We start from the raw sequence: 22,208 nt of genomic DNA, 5'->3' as shown, positions 1-22,208 counted from the left end.
GCTCACATTGTCTAACTGCGGTCTTGAACATCTGCAGCCAGATGCTTTATACAAAGGTCATAGGCCACTTTCTTCACAAGATTCTGTGAAGCTCATCAGCGTACCCCCAGCGTCCTGTTTGCAGGGCGGGGGGTACGAGCGAAATTCATTAGCGTCACTCAGCCTGTTTTGCTGTGGGTCTCGATATCGACCAATGAAAGCCGGCACAAAGGGTGATATTTATCAATTAATAACTCGTGAAGGAGGCTTTTCTCAATTTTTTTTTACTGCACACCATAATGGATAGGACCCTTATTAAAAACCTTACTCGGAGTCAGTGTGAATAAAATCGCTTCCACATTTCTTTGTTTTTTATTGTCCCAGCCACGTGGTAGCCATGCCCAGGTCATCTATCACCAGATCCTAGTATGGACCATGGTACATCCACCAGAGGGGGTGTCAGTCTTGTGATCCTACTGGAGGGGTTGGAAATTGGCGGGAAAACCTAGTGTGCTTGTGCGCATTTACATAGGCTTGTGTACAAATGCATTGTTCACATAGGGATAATTACCTCGATCACCCTTGTGACCAAAATGGAACTGTCAATTGGCATTGGGGAGGTTAGTGTCTGGTTTTATTGACTGTTTAGGGCCTGAGGGATACCAGGGGTTAATCTGGGGTGAATGGTGGACTTTGAGGGCCGGGTAACTCAAATTACATGTCATGGATTGATTCCCTGCAGGCGTCTGATATTATACTGCCCAAAATTAGCCCGCCTAGTATTCGTGAGGCTTGAACAGATTGACAGATATTGCAAATGTCAGTTTTACATCTTTTAAAAATGCACGTAGCCATAGTGAATTTGGAAGGGGACGTGAACTTGGGGCATGCGCCTAAAGTGTTTTTGAACAACTATTGCTGAAATTCACATGCATAAATCACATCAAACCCGTTTCTAATGTTATGATTATACATTACGTGTAAGGGTTCTGGAAGGTCGAAAAATTCGGGGTCGAACACTTTGCAACTCAATCCATTGAAAATACCAACATTCAAGTAGTATATCCAAATGAACGGTTCATCGCCATCTGAAATAAAGACAAAACAAATATTTAGGAATCTTCTGAATCTTCTTGTCTTTCCAGAACTGCCAGCTTTCCAAAACCGTAGATGAATGATGAATATGAAATGATAGTTTGTTGGCAGATGTAATATGGTGATAGGTAAATTAAAAAATATATATATAGCAGCTCCGAAGAATGCCAAGTGTTTCTTGTCCAAGCGTTCACAAGCATTAATTGTTGTTATATAAGGGAGTTTTTAGCTGTTTCAGGTATCCTTACCGTTTTCACGTCTGAGTAACGTCATCACTATGTGCTTTCTTTCTACGCGATACAGCAAAAGTGGTGCACGGACAGTAACGTTTGGGGGTATGGAGGACTAGAATAACAGAAGTTACCACGGAAACAACTTACAGAATGATAGACAAGACGACAGCTAAACGATAGCTCTCAAAAATAGTACAATGTGTACCAATGGACTCGAGGCCAGCTTACCTGATACTCTTTCACGCCGTTCATTGATGTCAACTTTGTTCACACGTTTGGCAATGACATTCGCCACTAGGTATCCTGCTGAACGAGTGTGAAATGTTCCCGGTTCGGCAATAATTCGCACGCCACTGCTGGCGGGGAAATGTTCGTCTAGTGCCCGGGTGATGACGTCTGCAAACTGGCAACACAACAACGAAATCAAGTAATTACTTAATACTCACAAAAATGACGGGGTTTTATATATAACGCTTTTAACTATGATTAGAGCGCTCTATATTATTATTACCCCTGATCATTGGGCCAATTAAACATTCCAAATACCATCCCAGCTCCCTGGGGAGTATACAGCTGGATGCTGCCTGAGTAGGCGCAAGGAAGCTAGAATCGATCACAATTACCATCTCTGCCCTCACAGTCATGTTCCCATTTACTCCTGGGTAGAGAGAAGCAATGGGTGACAAAGTGCCTTGCCCAAGGACACACGCACCATGACCCCAGGCTGAACTCGAACCCACAACCTGCAGAATTGCCCGCAGACCACGAATGCAATGCTCCAGACCACGAGGTCACGGTACTTCAATACTACATGATATATTCCAACCTTAAAAGCTACGGGTGAAATTTTCCTACAAAGGGGGACTTACACACACAGAAAAAAATTCCCTTGAAAGGAAAAGTGCGCATGCATGAATGAATCTTTTATACCAATACTAATAAAAACCAGTATCAAACAATGACTAGTTTCTCAAATCTGTACTGAAAACATATGGTGAACGTTCTAGGGTCCGTCTCACTCCAATCATCTCAAATTTCCCGATAATTTCCCGGCTTTGGTTTGTTTGCAGTAGTCATCTGTGTTGATGGGTTGTCTCACTTCCTCTACGGAGGACCATCTGAGTTGGTTATCATGCATGCGACACTTTCCTTTTTCCTGTAGTTTCCTGTGATGAACCTCGCTGCCCGTCTCTTGACTTTTTTGAGTGTTTTTTTTAAATATTAAAAAAAAAACCTTTTTACCAATGAACCGGGGTGCCATGTATTCTGAGTATCACCCGTTATCCACGGAGCCAAGTCTCCTGTATAACGTCTGATATGTCAAAGCATGCAGATTTAAGCGATCTCGTGCCTCAGCCAAGCGGAGTCGACTTTACTAAATCGTGCCGTCATTTCATTCCCAAATCAGGACTAAACGTGTGATTGGTCAATTCGAATGCAGTGATTTGTAATATAACAGCAGCCCAATAGACCAATTCTAGCGGTCAAGATGCGGTTGCCTCTGCGGTTGCTATAGCCATGGCCTATTACATAGACTAGGTGCCATGCTGAAGAAGTTAATGTTTTAATAGTGAAGTTGGTCTACGAGTATTCTACAATGGAACCGTATCCTGAAACTTGTATAACTGTGTATCTAAGGGGACAACTTCATCGAAACGTTCGCAACTCATTTGCCCAAAGGAAACCTTTTTGTGTAGGAAACTTTGAGTAAGAAAAACGAGCCTCTCTTTTGCAGGAAAACTTGATAATTCGAATGTCACATTTCATCCCTTACCTTATCGAAGGTTGCCTTTGGGTACAATCTTCCGGGAAACCCACCACCCAGGTCTAGCAGCTTCATGTTAAATCCGAGAGATGTGCCAATATCAAACAACGGCCGAGTGAAACGAATTGCATCGCTGAAAATCTGAGGGTTGGAAGACTCACTGCCTATATGGAAACTGTAGCAGGAAAAACATAAATATTGATAAGAAAAAAAGTGGTGAGAAAACAATTGAAAACCCTTCTTCTGTGAAGGTAGACCTGACTAAATAAAAAAAAAAATCATTGGGCCTATAGACATGTTTATAGGCCTACATATTGCTTTTAATACTGATAATGTGCACCGAATACATGTGTAAGTGTCTTATAACCATTTTAATTGATGCGTTTGAGAGCAGTGAAATTCGTGAACCCCCCAAAACATGGTCTTTTGAACGTTGTGTTTCTCAGAAAATATGCTCAGTATGATTGAAATGTTACATTATAACGGAAGAAGAAATTCTAAACTTCATGTCAGTAACAAAAAAAATCGTCGTCATCGATGCCAAAACCTCAATACTGGTTACTGTAAAAGCAGACCTTCAAGTCTGGAAGAAATCGTTCGAAAACGTCCCCAAAACTATATATTTATATCAATTTCAATGAATTTACGAAAGTTGTTATTTCACGAGTAATTGAACACTTATATCATCTAAGTATATTACGAATTTCAGCTTAATCTGTTGTTGCCAACGCTTGTGTTACAGCTCGAACTAGCTCTAAGGAAAATCTCGACGAAAATCTTTTCCAACCCAACCCACTTGCATGGTTTTCATAGCGCCGTAGGCGCTACAGTTGACCGATTTCGGCCTGGCACAGCACAATAACGCCGGGTAGCCTATATCAGCATATTCATTAGCGTCACCTGGCTGACTTGGCCTGGGTCTCGGTATCGACCAATGGAAGCCGGCTAAAAGGGTGATATTTATCAAATAATAACTCGTGGAAGGAGGCTTTTATTCAAAATGTTAATGCACACCATAATGAATAGGAACCGTATAAATATTTATGAGGCTTGAAAAGATTGACAGACATTGCTTACGCCAGTGTTACAGCTTTCAAATATGCACGTAGCCAGGCCTATTTTTCCAATTTCAACGAAAAGTAAAGAACATAATTACAACGATTTTTAGCACATACTTGGAGCATTATAAGGAAAATAAACCCTGAAAGTTGCATGAAGATACGGTCTTCCAGACGGAAGAAATTAATTTTTAAAGATTTGCCCGCCAACGTGAACGTGTGTGTACACGCCAGTTTCATTCAAAATAAAGTGTTACGTAACCTTTAGAAATCGCCCTTCGCAGCCACATGGCTGTAAAGGAAGACTCTTCTTAGACTGCACAAGCAGGCAGCCAGGATTGTCGCCAATAACTTTGATTATGTTAACTCTCATGGTGAGGAAATTATTAGAGCGTTTTTCTGGCAAACCTTTGATCAAAGAAGGGATTTGTAGTTAGCTTGTAATATGTATAAATGTGTTCATGGTTTAGCCCCAGACATACTTTGTAATAATATTGAGATGTATTTTGATAGGCATGGATTTAATACAAGGAACGCCGATTCTCTTAATGTTGTTCCCCTTAAACCTATCATTGAATGTTTTAAGCAATCTTTTAGTTATTCTGGTGCGGTTATATGGAACAGCTTACCTGCTAAGGTCCAAAATGCATCTTCTATTGATGGTTTTAAATACATGTATAGGAAACCTTATTTTTAACATATTTTTTTTACGCTCATAATTGCTTATTTTACCATTTTACCAGTGCTATTCTACAGAACAACTTGACAGCTGCAGATGTTGACCTGCTTAGGTCAACAATGAATCAATAACGGTTTTATAAACCTAAAGGGTGGGAAAATGGGGTTAAAGAAACTATTTTTTTAATGTACATCTTTTCCATCTTAATAGATAATCATTTTTATTGTTAGTATCTTAATTGTTCATTTTGCTATTTTATCATTTTAATTGCTGTTTTTTCTCTCACTATTTTTAGTATTTTTATTTCTTATCACAGGACCATAATGTAAAGCAGCCTTTGAGCTGATATTTTTGTATTCTGTATAAAGATTTTGAAATAAATAAATAAATAAATAGATAAACAAAAGATGATAGACTTTTACAAGTGGTAGCTTCACTATGAAAAATCAAGCATTTTTCAAGATGATCATGGACAATTTCGGACAAAAGGAAGCACTATTCGTTGCGGCACATTTGCGGAAAGGACACGTGGTGGTTTTGCCAACAAAAAACGACGAAGGGATGGGGGAGGGTGTGACACCTCCAGACCCTCCTTTAGCGGCGCCCGTGAAAAAAACTTGTTCTATGTGCTTTTTTCATTTGGTGTTTCATTTGAGAGCAATTATTTCTATCATTACTAAATTATTATTAAATCGTAAATTATTTCTTGTTATATACCAAATTGCATATAGCTTGGCCAGGCTATGGCATGCCTAAATCATGCCCTGTTGAAAAAGAAGTGCGATAGGTTTAACTCGGAATAACTTCAACAATTTATACCGGTACATGTACCTGAAAAACATTGCTTCGTGTCCAAATCAATTCCTAATCGGAACTTGTTCTTTAATGTGGCCCGCTTAAGCCGACTGATGTTTGGGAAAATACTGGGATAGCATGTAACTGCTTTTAATAAGTAAACAGGATGGTGTATAAATTCATCGAGAATTGGCGATTTTCGGAACCGGCAATTAACCCACGGACCAAGTTGTACTCTGGTTGTATTTGGATTGTTTTTGCTCTCTTTTACTTTCTCAGTGTAAACTTAAACGTGAAATATCTTTGGTTAACTGGTTAGTGTTTTCTTTATGGAAACTGTATACAGCTTATGGTGGCAGAGTGATTTTTTTTCACCGAGTTAAATGGTCCCAAGATCACCAGATCTCACCCCTTGTGCCTTTTTCAGGAGTTAAGTACCGGGATAGTGGGTAAGGTGAATCAGCATCAAGACCAAGGATTGGTAAGGTGGGCGGTCAGAGGCGACGATGTGAGCTGTGTATTACCAGTGATTACGTGCATTATTAGTGATCAGAAAGATTGTCTCATTTCATTCCTACAATGAAGTACCTAATCATTGTCCCTATATCATCACTTTTCCAATGTGCACTAACTTGTCACAATGCTGATTTTGACCGCTTTCATAGTTTTCTCATCCATCCATGACAATAACGTATTGAAATTAATATCATTGGATAGAGGACATCCTGGCCTTTTTTTCTTTCTTGTTGCCTCTTTCTGAAATATTCAGCAAATTTCTGATAATGTACATGTAAAAATTGTTTCACCTGATACCAACGACATCTAGTCCTAGTTTCTTGGCAATCTCCAGGAGGGGGCGTACTTCTTCCCCGCGACAACCAAATTTTGCTCCATACTTAATTGTAGCCGTGTTGTCGTCATAACGTATACGAAGTACGAGCCTATGAACAAAGAGAAAAAAAAAGTATCGGGAAAAGGCATCCAAAAAAACATCAGAATAACCAGGGTTTTGTTTTTACCTCAAAGCCGACCCTTGAAAGGGCTTTGGTGCATTCGTCTGAGTCAACTTTTATTCGCTTCCGCGTAAATAAATGAACACAATAATTATAATACAGGGTGAGTCAAAAAAAAGCGGAACCCAAACCCCCAAAATTATATTTCATATTTTCCCAAAAATAATAACGACTGGAAAGCCAATTTCATACGCTACTTTTAGATGAAAAAAATACTGAAATTGCTCAATCCGTTCAAAGAATATCAAGAAGTAAACGCAATGACCCTAAAACCTCTTTCGTCCAGCAAAAAAAGAAGAAGAATAAAGCAATTTATTGTGCATTCTTACTGTTTGGAACAACAACAAAAATGACACAGAATACTTGTTTCAACAACTGTCAATAACTGTAGTACACAAAATCTTGATTAACAACCCTGCTTAGGCAAACAATGTGATTTATAAAATCCACTTGTTTTTTAAAAGATGGGCATTCAAAAGGGCCTTGCTGAATATTTCTAAATTTTAAAAGAAGGTTTTATCGCTGGTGATGTTTGAAGACACTGTGACGACGATTCTTGACATCGCATTTATGGACGAAAGAGATTTTAGAGTCATTGCGTTTAAATGGTGATATTCTTTGAACGGATTGAACAATTTCAGTAATTTTGTTATTTTAAAGTAGCTTATGAAATTGGCTTTCCTGTCACTATTTTGTTTTGGTGCTACATATTTTTTAAATATGAACTATAATTTTTGGGCTTTTTTTATGACTCACTCTGTACGTTGGTAGGCCTATGTAAAACGTAGTTAATTCTATTCCATACGATGTTTTGTGAATACTTTGCAATTATGATGAATCCAAATGTCATTTATGGGTTACAATCCTTAATCAATACTTACTGCGCTTTAGGGTGAACCCGTTTGACTTTCTGCAGTTCTTCCGCCGTGTCAAATGTCATGAGTCGTACTCCTTTCTCTTTCGCAAAACGAAGATGCGATTCTTGTTTGTAGGGATGAGCGAAGATAATGCGATCAGCGCTTGCTCCTAGATCTAGAACCATTTTGATCTCTTTCTTCAAGGAACGGTTAAAACAAAATACATTACTGGATAGTATAGGCCCAACCGGTTAACCTATAGTAATGAGATTAGTAAACTTTACAACAAATAGACATTATACATAGCAGCCATCTTAGAGGGCAATGCCTTTGTCTTGCTGGGATATGCATGAGAGAACTGTTTGTGCATTCAAAGTTACTGAATGAAAATAACTAACAACAGATGCCCTGTAAGATGGCCGTTACGCATAATGACTAATACCACTTGCAAACTCAAACGCAAGGCGATAAATCCTCTCGGCTTGAAAACCTGTATAAGTATACCCATCGTTAAAAGCGAGTAAATCCCGATAAACTGATGTTGTTACTTGGGCAGATGAACTTGAATTCGAAGCTCAATCATATTCTTGGGCAACATTGTATTCTGCAGATTCGAATTAAGCAGTTTTCACCGTTTGGTCTTTGACGATTGTAAGTTTTACATATTAGATGTGGTGAAGAGATGATCAGTGATTTTGAGTGCCCGTTTGATGAAATTAGATCTTTTGGAACATTTCTACTTATCATTCTTGAACATTTCGAATATCATGGCCAACCATTAAAATAAATCTGATGGAAATCACGAACTTTCTAAGTACATGTGTGTAACTTTATACTATCAGGGTTGTTGTCAACACGTTATTTTCACCCCCTGATATATATCTGTACGCTCGAAGTTAAGATAATTACTTTTGACCCCCCAAAAAATCAAAGATACGTACCTTGCTAGCACAATCAAACGATTTACCAAGTCCAATCAAGAGACGAATGATCACTGGATCCGGGTTGCTTTTCACGGCTGGAAAAAATGCATACAACAGCAATTAAAGGAACCAAAAAACCAGGACTGGAATTAAAGGCACGTAGGAACTTTGGTAATTATCCTCCAAATGTATACTTACTAATTGAATGAGAAAGCCTTGCTCACAGTGAAAACATGACAAGGAAATAAAGTAACGGAACGCAGTTACGAGATGTCTAGTACAGCTAATCTAAAACATCAACAAATTAGTTTCATACACCCTTGTAAATATTTCGAGCAATTTTGTAAATATTTCGAGCAACAAACGAGGGAGGGAGAAGAGCGGACGTGTAGCATATGAAGCACATGGGTGCGTAAGTCTACTTACCAAAGAATACTTCGACATTTGGCAATAACTTCGCCCACAACTTGTCTTTGGTCACTACATCGCCGAGGTCGTAGAGGTAGAATGGATCATCTACATCCTTAAAAAAAAACCAAGACGTTTCAAATAGAATGTCTTATACTGTAGTAAAATCGGTGCCAACTACCGATAACAAAATCTTGATCTAAATAGGCCTAGAAAAGGTTTCTGCATCTGTCGCTAAACAAACTCTAGTCTTTTCGTGGCTTATAGTGGACCAGCCAAAGTGGAATATGACACTTTGGACGGCATTTTGTGGTAATAGCAAGCAACCATGTCAGATCAATCAGTCAAAGGGTGGAGAAGACAATGTAGGTGGATGCCACCCTTAATTTTGACCCTAAATATACCTAATCTGCTTAAATTGTTAATCCCTGCAGTGTAATAGGCCTATATTAATTCCCATATTAGGGTATATTCTTTATTTTTTATTTTTTGAAAAGCCTTATTTTGGTAATTCTAATTAAAAACCTTACTTAAATAACATTTTCTTAAACATATATTTGACTTAATAATCATGAGGACATAGTAACCATCCAAAATGGCTACTATTAGACCCGAAAATTGTGCGCATTTACGTTGTCTCCAGATATCATCAAGTAGTCTTCCCAAACCTTAGTATTGATGAGCTTCAAATTCACCAAGTTGCTAACTGGCCCAGTTTCCCTATTCAAACCAGATGGAAAATCTGTGAACAATGATAACATTGTGATATTTAGAACTGTCCATTTTTGGTGGGTACTACATTGGCATAGTTGCGTTCGGGAACGTTCAATCTGCTCAGTTTCTGAAGCAGAAAAGCAGATGGCCACTAAATTGAACCACCTTGACAAAACGTTCAATCTGGTAGCAGAAAAGCAGACGTCCCATTTTGAAACGCCAGGGAAGGGCTAAAAGCTAAACATGCTTTTCTTGTAGCAGAAAAGCAGACGAGTAGAAATATGCATTTTAGCAAAATGTTCAATCTGCTTTTCTGGTAGCCAAAAAACCCAGAAAAAGTAGAAAAGTGCACTTCAACAAAACGTTCAATCTGCTTTTCTGATTTCTGCGACCAATCGGAGTCGATTTTATTAAATCGTTACCGGTACGTCATTTTATTTTAAATAAAAAGAACAGTAAATAAACAGACCAGTAAATAAACTTCTATAGACCTCAATGATAGTTATGCGCACTTAGGAATACTTACAACTCTCCAAGGTGTTTGAAATATACATCAAATTTAAGCTTATTTCATCATCTTTCATTTTCTGTTCGTTTTTTAGGGTTGAACAAATATTACCTTTGGGAGACAACTCCATCCAAAGATGATCAACCCTAAAATGACGCCTACGCTCGAACCATTTTTGCAAAATAGACAAATTTTAGAGGCTAATTTCCTCCGAATTTAACAGAAATACAAGCTCGCAGTCCTCTGGCTTCCACCCTTCTGTTGTACAAACCCTCAAGTTCATGGCCTTCAAAATACTCTAATAATAACGGAGAATTGGAGGGCATGCAAATCGTGATTTGTCCGGCGTAGGCACTTTTGGGCCTATTTATTTTATTGGCCTGAACTCAGAATTATGGTGTTCTACAACGGACGGGCAAATGTCGTGTGCGTGAGTTTGAAACGTCGTGTGCGTGAGCTTAAATGGGTGTGTTTAGTGTGTGTGAGTTTCAAACGTCGTGATCTGTTACACGGTACCCTCTGGAGCCATTTGCACAATAGGGAACAAAAGATTGTATAAGTCTGCACAGAGCAATTTCTATAGGTGAATACAAGGTTATCACGAAATAGAAATATGGATTTTACTTTAAAAAAAAAAAGTAGTAATTTCCAAGGTGTGTTGATGTGTCGCAAATTGAAGTATTTTATGTAAGGGATATTAAGTCCAAATATCAGCCCAAGAAAGTAATTCCGGTTAAAAAATTCATTTTTGATTGGCCTGAACTCAGAATTATTGGAATTATTAAAAGGGACAGGCAAACGTCGTGAGTATGAAACATCGTGTGCGTGAGCTTAAACGTCGTGTGAGTGAGCTTCCGCCGTGTGTGCGTGAGTTTCAAACTGTGTGGACGTGAGCTCGAAACGTCGCTGCAGAATACCCGCAACTCGTGTAACCACCGGGTAGCTGGTTGCAAAGCTGTGGTCACGTTCAACTGCTCGCAATCAACCTTCTACCACTCAAATAAAGTCTAAAAACCAATCCCTGACCCTCTATACTGGCTAGCTGCCTAGCTGCCGGCGTATAGTCGTCGCTCTAAAGTAGTAGAATTTGGACTTTTAACTCTTTTGTTTTCAACACATCCCAGTCACTGCTCGCTTTGGAGTTGGAGTGTGTTATTATGTTTGTAGAATAAAAATGTGTCTACATTTCAGCACGGAGGTGCAAGTGCCCTTTCCAACTGACCTTGCTACGCCACTGTATTCTGCTCTCATTTCTTACCTCTCTTTTTGGTTCATCTTGGTCTTCGTCTTTAACCTTCTCGTTAGCAATGTCTCGAATCGAGGTTCCATTTTCATAAAGAGTTACTCGTAGATCAGGCGTTTCGTAACGTTCCATGACTCACAGGCTAATACCTCACGGTGGGAGTTTCGAGAGGAGAATAAAAAAAAAATAGGCAAACTAAAAGATAAAAGTCGGGCAGGTGGTAACATTCACTCGCTTACTGGAACTCCGGTTACCGGCCAAGGTTCAACTCATTACCCACCCGTTACAAAGTGTGGATCAGTATCCCAGTTCTATTGCTGCTTACGTGGGTTACCCTCCTCAAAAAAAGACTGAACAAATCCACAAGGTCATCAGATGAGATGTTATCTTGTTTGACCTGCCTAAGTGAGACCGAAGTCTGCTCAGTTTCGGTCATGTTCTCTGTATCCAATAACAGTACTGAATGATACGGGGTTTGTTTGTGCAAAAGGCTCTTAATGATTCCTTCCAGCCTCGCTTTGGTTACGTTGATTTGAATGGGCAAAAAAAAAGATGGTCGCAACATGATTATTGGTCTATAGTAGACTTGAACTTCAGTAATTAGACGGCTTAAGCCCACCTGCGCCGCCGCGTACCACCGGCGTTCGCTCGTATAGGCCCCCCCCCGCCCCCCCCCCCCCCGCCCTTCAAACAGGACGCTGGGAAGGGCTGATGAATTTACGCTCTGATTTGATAGATTTTGCCTTAATTACCTGTGACATGCAAGTCTTCACGGCCACGACCCTGCAAGGTTTTAAACGGCCGTTAAGACTGGGTCATCACATTCTTTTTGGGTTGAAAAGCGTAATAATGTATAGAAAGATCTTCAAATGTAATGTAAATTTTCAATTCCCGTCACTCGCGCGGCTCCGTTTTGAATTCACGAAGGGTCAACTTGCATATCATGCGACTGCTTAGCCTTGGTCAATGCTCTCGTCGTTATATCCTCACGTGTATATCCTCACGCGCTATGCACATGCATGTAAAAATACAGCGCGAACAGCGACCTCACGCGGCCACTATTTTTATATGCAAATCAGTTGGGGAAGATCGAGAGCCTTGGTTCAATCGTCCATGTGAGGTTTTGGGGGTGATGCTCATTATGTTAATAGCCTTAGCTGACCTTAAATGTCGTTTTCTTATTGGTCGATCGTTGCGTGGAAACTTGCATAGTGAAACGTGGCACCGTACATAATCCATACACGTACACGTTGTGTGTCTCTGCACACGGCACCAATGCACAAAAACTGTGGTTCCTGTCACGTCCGCAAAAGGCGAATAGCTGCAAATAATTTGATGACGTCCGGATTTACCAAGGTGTGATTGGACACTCCACATTTTAGCCCCGCCTACACTTATCTGTATTCGCATACGAGGTCGTGCGCTAGAAATCCAGCGCAAAATAAAGAAAAACATAAGCTTTTGCCGACGATTGAACCAAGGCTCGAGATCGTCCCCAACTGATTTGCATAAAAAAATAGTGGCCGCATGAGGTCGCTGTTCGCGCTGTATTTTTACATGCATGTGCATAGCGCGTGAGGATATATGCCGACGATTGACCGCGTACGGGACGAATAACGACGAGAGCATTGACCAAGGCTAGCGACTGCTCAAATTTTGTCCACATGGTCTGCAATGAAAAAGAAATCACATCCGGTATGGAATGTGTGCATTTCTATGAGGTTTTCAGATAGCACTTGCGCGCATTGGGTAACTGTACGGTCTTAAACAGCTGCAGCTACATGCTTTATGCATAGGTCATGATAAATTACCCAGAATGCCATCTTCACAAGATTTTGTGAAGCTCATCAGCCCTTCCCAGCGCCCTGTTTGCAGGGTCGGGGTACGAGCGAAACCACCGGGGTTGACTACCGCATACCGTTCCGGGGTTACGTGTAGCGCGCGGTATAATAACACACGGGATTCATCCTCGGCCCCAACATGCGCGTACGTCGATTCCCGACTGGAATAATCTGCACCCGCGTTTGTACACTCAGCCTTGTGGTTGCGAAGGGAGATTTCTAAAGGTTACATAACACTTTATTTTGAATAAAACTAAATGTACACAGAAATCTTCACGTTGGCGAGTGAAAATGAATTTCTCCAGTTTGGAAGACCGTATCTTCATGCAACTTTCAGGATTTATTTCCCTTAATGATCCAAGTATGTGCTAAAATCGTTGTGATATATTCATTACTTTCGTTGAAATTGGAAAAATAGGCCTTGTGACGGGGTGTCGGGTACCAAATCTCAACTTCAAACTTGACAGGCTTGTATGTGTAATCGGGTGAACACGGTTTAATCTGTCCATAACAAATACAAAATTTAATTTAAACAGTTGTAAATTGTAAGAATGAATCAACAACAATTTTTTTTATAATTGAAGTTAAGCAATCATAACTAATCACATAACATCAGGCAATTAACAGGATCGATGACACCAGGCTTGTCTGTGGGTCTACATGTACATTTTGTACCATTACACGCAATGACCCTATTGTCACATGTAATAAACGACAATGCACATACATGTACATTATAAACTATGTTATACTTGTGTGTGTTTTCCCCAAATTAAATACCTTAAACTTATCCCAGAACCCAAAGCGTGTCCATAATAACCAAATAAAGGGATTATAAATGATGAGTTATGTATATTTCAATTACGACTTTGGGATGACGTACTAACAAAACATGACATATGGCGACTGCAAAAGTGTGACTGGATGAAATATACCAAATAATAAATTTATCAATAAGGCCAACAACAAAAATAGTCGGTCTCTGGTCAGACCGACGTTCCGGAATTGATGCGGCGACGCGTTGTTTTTTTTTTTTTTTGGTGGCTTTTTTTTCAAGCTTGAATTGTACAGACAAGGTGGGTATTATTTTGCTTTTTGGTGTCCTCATTATACATTGGTGTCCTCCATAATATGCCTTGGTGCCCTTTATCATTTGCCTTGGTGCAATTTCCCAATTCCTTGGTGCTCCTTGGTACAAAAATTTGAGGAGGTGCGGCAATAAAGGGCGCTGTTGTAGCTTCCGTGTTGATTTGAAGAAGAAAAAAAAGTTGGCGCGCATGATTAAAATCGACGCGCGCTGACCAGAGACCGAGTATTTTTTTTTGGCCTAAACGAGCATTCTGACTTAACAGGACTGGTTAAGTGCATTTTTGAAAGTTGTAACACTGGCGTTTGCAATATCTGTCAATCTTTTCAAGCCTCTGGTGAAAAATTGAAGAAAAAGCCTCCTTCACGAATTATTAATTGATAAATATCACCCTTTTTGCCGGCTTCCATTGGTCAATACCGAGACCCACGCCAAAACAAACACGCCGAGTGAATTTGCTAATCTACCATACGTTATTATGTAGCTTGGCCGGAATCGGTCAACCGTAGCGCCTACGGCGCTTGTGCTGAACAATGCACGTGAATTGGGTCGGCAGAAAATCCTCGTCGAAATTTTCCTAAGAGATGGTTCAAGGTGTAGCACTAGCGTTTGCAACAACAAATTAAGCTGAAATTTGGAATATACATGTACTTTGGTGATAAAAGTGTTCAACTACTCGTGAAATAACAATTTGGAAAATTCATAGAAATTGATATAAATACATAGATTTGGGGAAGTTTTCGAACGATTTCTTACAGACTTGAAGGTCAGCTACACCAGTAACCAGTATTGACGTTTTGGCATCGATGACGGCGATTTTTTTTCACTGACCTGAAGTTTAGAATGTTGTCTTCCGTTATAATTTAACATTTCAATCATACTGAGCATATTTCCGGAGAAACACAACGTTCAAAGGGTTATTTTTGTGTGATGAATGAATTTTACTGCTCTGCTATAGCGTCTATACGTACGTAATCGGATTAGCTTTGCTTAACAATGACTGCACAAGGCCATGCAACGTGCTACCAAAATTGGACAGAGCACTCTGATTGGCTAAGAATCAGAAGGATATGAATATTTTTATTACACATGACATTTACACGTCTCGGGGCACGTGCGCGAGCGTGTACACGTGACTTGCGTGGTGAATGCCTCACCATGCAACACGTATAGCGAATCGATTGCTCGAGGCTTCGAAAGCTAATTCCTTGGTCGTTTGGAAAACAAGATTTTGACATTTCATTTTATATTTACCACTGAGTGTAATATTTTAACGAAATTCGTTCGAAAACAGAGAGAGAGAAAAAAAGAAGAAGCGCTCATTGATCAATCATGCATGCGAACTATATCTCACTCTCAGAATGCTTCCCAAACGCCGTGTGGTTGCGAAGGCTAATTTGTAAAGGTTACGTAACACTTTATTTTGAATAAAACAACATGCACACGTACATGTTTACGTTGACGGGCGATATCTTTGAAAATTTATTTCTCCCGTTTGGGAGACCGAATCTTCTTGCAACTTTCAGGGATTGTTTCCCTTATAATGATCCAACTATATATGTGCTAAAATATCGCTTAGATATGTTATTACTTTTCGTTGAAATTGGAAAAATAGGCCTGGTTACGTGCATTTTTAAAAGTTGTAAAACTGGTGTTTGCAACATCTATAGATTTTTTCAAACCTCACGAATATTAATAAGGTTCCTATCAATTATGGTTTGCAGTGAAAATTTGCAGAATAGCCTCCTTCACGAGTTAATTATTAATAAATATCACCCTTTTGCCAGCATCAATTGGTCGATACCGAGACCCACACGAAGTCACGCCGAGTGACGCTAATGAATATGCTAATAATCGCTTCGTCATTGTTGCCCCAAAATCGGCCAAGCATGCAAGCTAACCTAAAAAACCATGCACGTGAGTTTGGTCGGAAAACAACCCTCGACAAAATTTTGCTTGGAGATAGTTCAAGGTAGTTCAACAAATCAAGCTGAAATTCGGAATATGCTAAAATGCTACTCGTGAAATAAGAACTTGAGGAGATTTCCAGACACTGAGATAAATACATAGATTTGGGGACATTTCTTCCCGACTTTAAGGTCAGCTTTACCATATTGACGTTTCGGTATCCATGACGGCGATTTTTTTTCACTGACATGAAATTTAGAATTTCTTCTTCCGTTATAATTTAACATTTTAATCATTTCGCTGGGTGCATAAGTGAGTAACCATCCGAATTCATATTAGTCGTTAGACATGTCGAGATTGGGAATTAATGTAAACACGATACACAGCAGGCCCCGTGCTAGTAAATATGGGGGCCCCGGCGGACTAAACACGACTGCCTAACGACCCGTCCTCAAGTCTAGGCCAATAGATGCTATTATAACACCTCATCACCCCCAGATTCTGTTTCGCGAGAACAAGAGATTCGCGTTTGCCTAGTCACTGAAGCGGAGGTGGCAACCGTCATTTCGAAACTTCCCGATGGGAAAGCTCCAGGCCATGACGGATTAAGCTCATTTGTTATCAAAGAAGCAAGGCACGCGTGACAGTATGAAAATAGCATAGTATTTATATATAAAAATGGTAGTAAATATAGTTTTGTAACTATATAGACCAATATCAATATTACCTAGTAAATATAGTATTTGTAACTATGTAGACCAACATCAATATTACCTGTGTTGTCTAAAAAAAATTTTTAATTGTCTAGAAACGACTGATGGAATTTATTGAAAAAAATACAGTATATGTTAACAGATTCACAGTATGGTTTCATTGCTAAACGCTCAACTAAGCTGGCTTTTACAAGTGTTATCAACACGATCACTGAAGCTAAATTGATAATAAAGAATTTTCAATGGGAATTTTCTTGGACCTTTCCAAGGCTTTTGATACGTAAACCACGACATTCTCATAAGAAAACTGGAACATACTGGTGCCCGAGGCATTGCCTTGAACTGGTTTAGGAGTTATTTGAAAGACAGACAACAGTATGTCGTATTTTATTCCTCAACATCACAACATAAAACAACATATGGTTAAATTGTGGGTGTCAAATTATGAGGACTCATGGGCCGGCGCAGCCCACTTCGGTCAACACACGTACACTTTTTAAGCCCTAAAAGCTACCCGCGGCCCGATGTACACATACAGTAGCATAACCTTGAAATCCATGTTACAGAAACAAAAGTTTATACGGAGATCAGTCTAAACCCTCACCCAACAGGAGTGCAGATTTGGTGCACATTATGGTTTAAGTTTAGTGCAGGTGTTTTCTAAAAGCTTGTCTGCACCAAATTGACACCTTAAGTTGTACATGGTGTAGTTTCGGTGCACCCTGTAAAATTTCAACCAGAGAACTATACATGGGGTTGCAGATTTGCTGCACGGGCAACATTTTAGCAGCATGTACTAAATCCTTACACCAAAACTGCACCAATTTCGGTGATGGGATCCGCTATTGATGGTGCGATCAAATTATTTCCATTCACTTTACCATTGATTAAGACAATCGTTTACTAATGGTAACTACCATTGAACTGACCATAGATTTTTACCATTGATTTACCATTGATTACCATTGCAATGGTGCTTTGGAACACTACCATTGGAATACCAGTGAGTTTACCATTTGAACCGCTGATAACACCATTTGATTCACTGAATGGTATACCATTGATTAAACCACTGGTTCCACTCAGATCAACGGTATGCATAGGTATAGATAAAATTCAAATCAATGGTATTTCACTGATAACACCATGCAATGGTTTCAATGGTATACCACTAATTGATAACACAAATGGTGCCACCCTACTGTTGGTATACAACAGATCATACCATCGGTTCAATTGAATGGTATACCATGGATAATACCACTGGTTGCAATCAACGGTTAACCATGGATTATACGTTCAGACGCATGTGTTGATTGCCTCCTATAACACCATACATCAATAAAAATAAACATTTGAGTCACATGTATTTGAGGTGATGTACAGGTAAATGCTACTTTATTCATCTTCTGTGAAAAAAATTAAACACTGGATGATCAATTCTTTTAGAATGTTGAATTTGATATCAACATATATCCTTTGACTAGAAAAACCAAAAAAAATCATAAACACATTGGCTTCATTGTTGTATCTGTCCCGAAAACATTTTAAAAATTAAAAATTAAAAGGTCAGTTTAGAATTGTATTTGATGTATACCTTTTCACCAGAATTTCAGCTCATTGACGGTGCCAGCAGTATTGGCGCGTTTTTATACATAAAATGGGGATAAGATTACGTCTCCGATGTATGCATCATTTTAGTGGTCGTTTATGTTCATGGACACAGTTATAATAATGTTTATGGAGCCTGCCAGATGAGATAATTTAGAGCATAACAAAATCAAGGAATACAATACAAAGTCATATTACAGGAAAACATGCAAAATGTATTATTGCTTAAAGAGGATTAACTATGTTTAGAAAAGAAATTGCAGTAGTTCTTCAAGCAAATTTAAAGCATATACATAAAACACAAGTTATCATTATACATGTGATGTTATTTTTAACAACAAAAACAGGAAAACAAATAAGTGATTACTCAAAGGGCTGTCAAATGAAAGAACATGTGGGATGTATGTTTATGAAAATCATTAATTAACTTCCAGTACAGTTGACCAAAGGCTGATACAACATGCCTAGCGTAGCTAGTGTTCTTCCAAAGAAACCTGTATAAATGGAGACAGAGAAGTAGATAAAATAATGTTGCTTATTTTTGTAGTCAATTAACGCAAATCATTTCTAAACATGAGCCACAATATAATAAGACCTGAAATGCGGGCTGTTAGTAGTTTGTATCCAAGTCAGAAATAAAACACTTAAGAACACTTGCACACAATCCAGCCTTTAATTGTATTAAACAGATGAATCTTAATGCATGATAGTAAAATGGTGCCATTAGCACAATCTTGCATACTGTTTAGAAGCAAACTACCCTTAGATCACCAATTTTAAATTAATTTCTCGAAGAGAATGAAAAAAAAATGTTACTTTTACAAATAAGATTTCAATCCATCGTGCATTCTTTAAGTGAGCGTGTAGAGAAATTTGGTGTACTAAACATGTTACATGCACAGGTAACAGAGAAGCTGTTGTTACCTTAATAATTCCCTGTAGGAGCTATAAAGGAGTTCTATACGACAGTGCCCTGATTCTTCCTCATTGAATGGCCCCAAACACAGTCTATCAGGAACAGAAAATATATATACAGGCTGTCATCGAACATGAACTACTCTACATTTTAAATGGTCATCAGACATGTCAGAGAATCAAGTACAATATTACATCTTAGGATATTCACATTGTCATGATTGTCTAGATTAATGTGAATAACCATAACAGCAGGCCTTACGGCACAGCAAGTAAAGAAACGAAATACTTGGCGAGTCAAAAGCACGAAACCCAAATATCAGGACTATTGTTTTATTGAAGTTCTGCATGTTGAACTGTCAAAATCTAGGATATGAAATATCATAAGCTTTCTTTTAATTTAAAAATTATTCAAATCAACTAGGTACCTTTCAAGTTACGGAATTAAAAATACAACCATCGTTTTAAATTTCTGTCCATGGATCACACCAAAGAAATTTGCTTGAGAGCCAGCTTTTCTGTTGGCAGTTACTCTCTGGAGTCTCAAACCTCCAAAGAGAAAAAGAAAACGATGTTTGTTATTCTGCATGCAGTCTCAACTTAATTTCAACATCAATTCAAAGACTTTTCCTTCCAAAGTCCATAACGCCATTTTTGGTCACTTTTTGGGAAAAATTTTGCTTGAGAGCCAGCTTTTCTGCTGGCAGTTAATCTCTGGAGTCTTAAAACTCGAGACATTTGGCACCAGTATTCCAAATGGCTATATTGCATTTTGGAAAGTAAGTCTTTGACTTCAACACCTACACATACAAAACACAGGGGCCCCACGATACAATAAAACACTAAGAAAAAAAACACATGAAATTAAACATGGAACGAACTCAACTCGGAAACCGCCAACAGCACCCTCAGTAGAGAACATCCCGTCCCGGCCGTCGTCAGTACCTGCAACAAGAGAAAGGGAAGAAAAAAAACTGCAAAGAGAAAAAGAAAACGGTGTTTGTTAGTCTACATGCAGTCTCAACTTAATTTCAACATCAATTCAAAGACTTTTCCTTCCAAAGGCCATAACGCCATTTTTCCTCACTTTTTGGGAAGAATTTTGCTTGAGAGCCAGCTTTTCTACTGGCAGTTAATCTCTGGAGTCTTAAAACTCGAGACATTTGGCACCAGTATTCCAAATGGCTATATTGCATTTTGGAAAGTAAGTCTTTGACTTCAACACCTACACATACAAAACACAGGGGCCCCACGATACAATAAAACACTAAGAAAAAAAAAACACATGAAATTAAACATGGAACGAACTCAACTCGGAAACCGCCAACAGCACCCTCAGTAGAGAACATCCCGTCCCGGCCGTCGTCAGTACCTGCAACAAGAGAAAGGGAAGAAAAAAACTGCAAAGAGAAAAAGAAAACGGTGTTTGTTAGTCTACATCCATTCTCAACTTAATTTCAACATCAATTCAAAGACTTTTCCTTCCAAAGGCCATAACGCCATTTTTCCTCACTTTTTGGGAAGAATTTTGCTTGAGAGCCAGCTTTTCTACTGGCAGTTAATCTCTGGAGTCTTAAAACTCGAGACATTTGGCACCAGTATTCCAAATGGCTATATTGCATTTTGGAAAGTAAGTCTTTGACTTCAACACCTACACATACAAAACACAGGGGCCCCACGATACAATAAAACACTAAGAAAAAAAAACACATGAAATTAAACATGGAACGAACTCAACTCGGAAACCGCCAACAGCACCCTCAGTAGAGAACATCCCGTCCCGGCCGTCGTCAGTACCTGCAACAAGAGAAAGGGAAGAAAAAAACTGCAAAGAGAAAAAGAAAACGGTGTTTGTTAGTCTACATCCATTCTCAACTTAATTTCAACATCAATTCAAAGACTTTTCCTTCCAAAGGCCATAACGCCATTTTTCCTCACTTTTTGGGAAGAATTTTGCTTGAGAGCCAGCTTTTCTACTGGCAGTTAATCTCTGGAGTCTTAAAACTCGAGACATTTGGCACCAGTATTCCAAATGGCTATATTGCATTTTGGAAAGTAAGTCTTTGACTTCAACACCTACACATACAAAACACAGGGGCCCCACGATACAATAAAACACTAAGAAAAAAAAACACATGAAATTAAACATGGAACGAACTCAACTCGGAAACCGCCAACAGCACCCTCAGTAGAGAACATCCCGTCCCGGCCGTCGTCAGTACCTGCAACAAGAGAAAGGGAAGAAAAAAACTGCAAAGAGAAAAAGAAAACGGTGTTTGTTAGTCTACATCCATTCTCAACTTAATTTCAACATCAATTCAAAGACTTTTCCTTCCAAAGGCCATAACGCCATTTTTCCTCACTTTTTGGGAAGAATTTTGCTTGAGAGCCAGCTTTTCTACTGGCAGTTAATCTCTGGAGTCTTAAAACTCGAGACATTTGGCACCAGTATTCCAAATGGCTATATTGCATTTTGGAAAGTAAGTCTTTGACTTCAACACCTACACATACAAAACACAGGGGCCCCACGATACAATAAAACACTAAGAAAAAAAAACACATGAAATTAAACATGGAACGAACTCAACTCGGAAACCGCCAACAGCACCCTCAGTAGAGAACATCCCGTCCCGGCCGTCGTCAGTACCTGCAACAAGAGAAAGGGAAGAAAAAAAACTGCAAAGAGAAAAAGAAAACGGTGTTTGTTAGTCTACATCCATTCTCAACTTAATTTCAACATCAATTCAAAGACTTTTCCTTCCAAAGGCCATAACGCCATTTTTCCTCACTTTTTGGGAAGAATTTTGCTTGAGAGCCAGCTTTTCTACTGGCAGTTAATCTCTGGAGTCTTAAAACTCGAGAC

At 39.1% G+C, this 22,208-nt stretch overlaps 1 protein-coding gene across 1 annotated transcript; it reads right to left on the bottom strand.

The window, feature by feature from the left end:
- Positions 1–351: 351 nt before the first annotated feature.
- Positions 352–11,433, bottom strand: LOC119722193 (ornithine decarboxylase 1-like). The gene is made up of 9 exons (XM_038192240.1): positions 11,286–11,433; positions 8,824–8,920; positions 8,416–8,492; positions 7,499–7,671; positions 6,411–6,545; positions 3,082–3,247; positions 1,536–1,710; positions 958–1,067; positions 352–402 (listed from the first exon to the last, which is right to left on the bottom strand). Exons 1-9 carry the CDS (start codon positions 11,400–11,402, stop codon positions 352–354), a joined length of 1,101 nt encoding a protein of 366 aa, XP_038048168.1. The 5' UTR covers positions 11,403–11,433.
- Between the last annotated feature and the right edge of the window lie 10,775 nt (positions 11,434–22,208).

This window comes from Patiria miniata, unplaced genomic scaffold (assembly GCF_015706575.1).
Source record: "Patiria miniata isolate m_02_andy unplaced genomic scaffold, ASM1570657v1 HiC_scaffold_14, whole genome shotgun sequence".
NCBI classification, from domain to species: Eukaryota; Metazoa; Echinodermata; class Asteroidea; order Valvatida; family Asterinidae; genus Patiria; species Patiria miniata.
Note: the sequence above shows the minus strand (reverse complement) of the source record. Positions and strands in the feature narration are given on the sequence as shown.

Excerpts from the sequence above, each read along its gene's own strand:
- LOC119722193 (XM_038192240.1), bottom strand. The coding sequence starts at position 11,402 with ATGGAACGTTACGAAACGCCTGATCTACGAGTAACTCTTTATGAAAAT. Across the intron at positions 7,672-8,415 it reads CGTTTGATTGTGCTAGCAAG|AAAGAGATCAAAATGGTTCT; the intron begins GTACGTATCTTT and ends CGTTCCTTGAAG. Across the intron at positions 1,068-1,535 it reads ACGGCGTGAAAGAGTATCAG|ATGGCGATGAACCGTTCATT; the intron begins GTAAGCTGGCCT and ends TCTTTATTTCAG.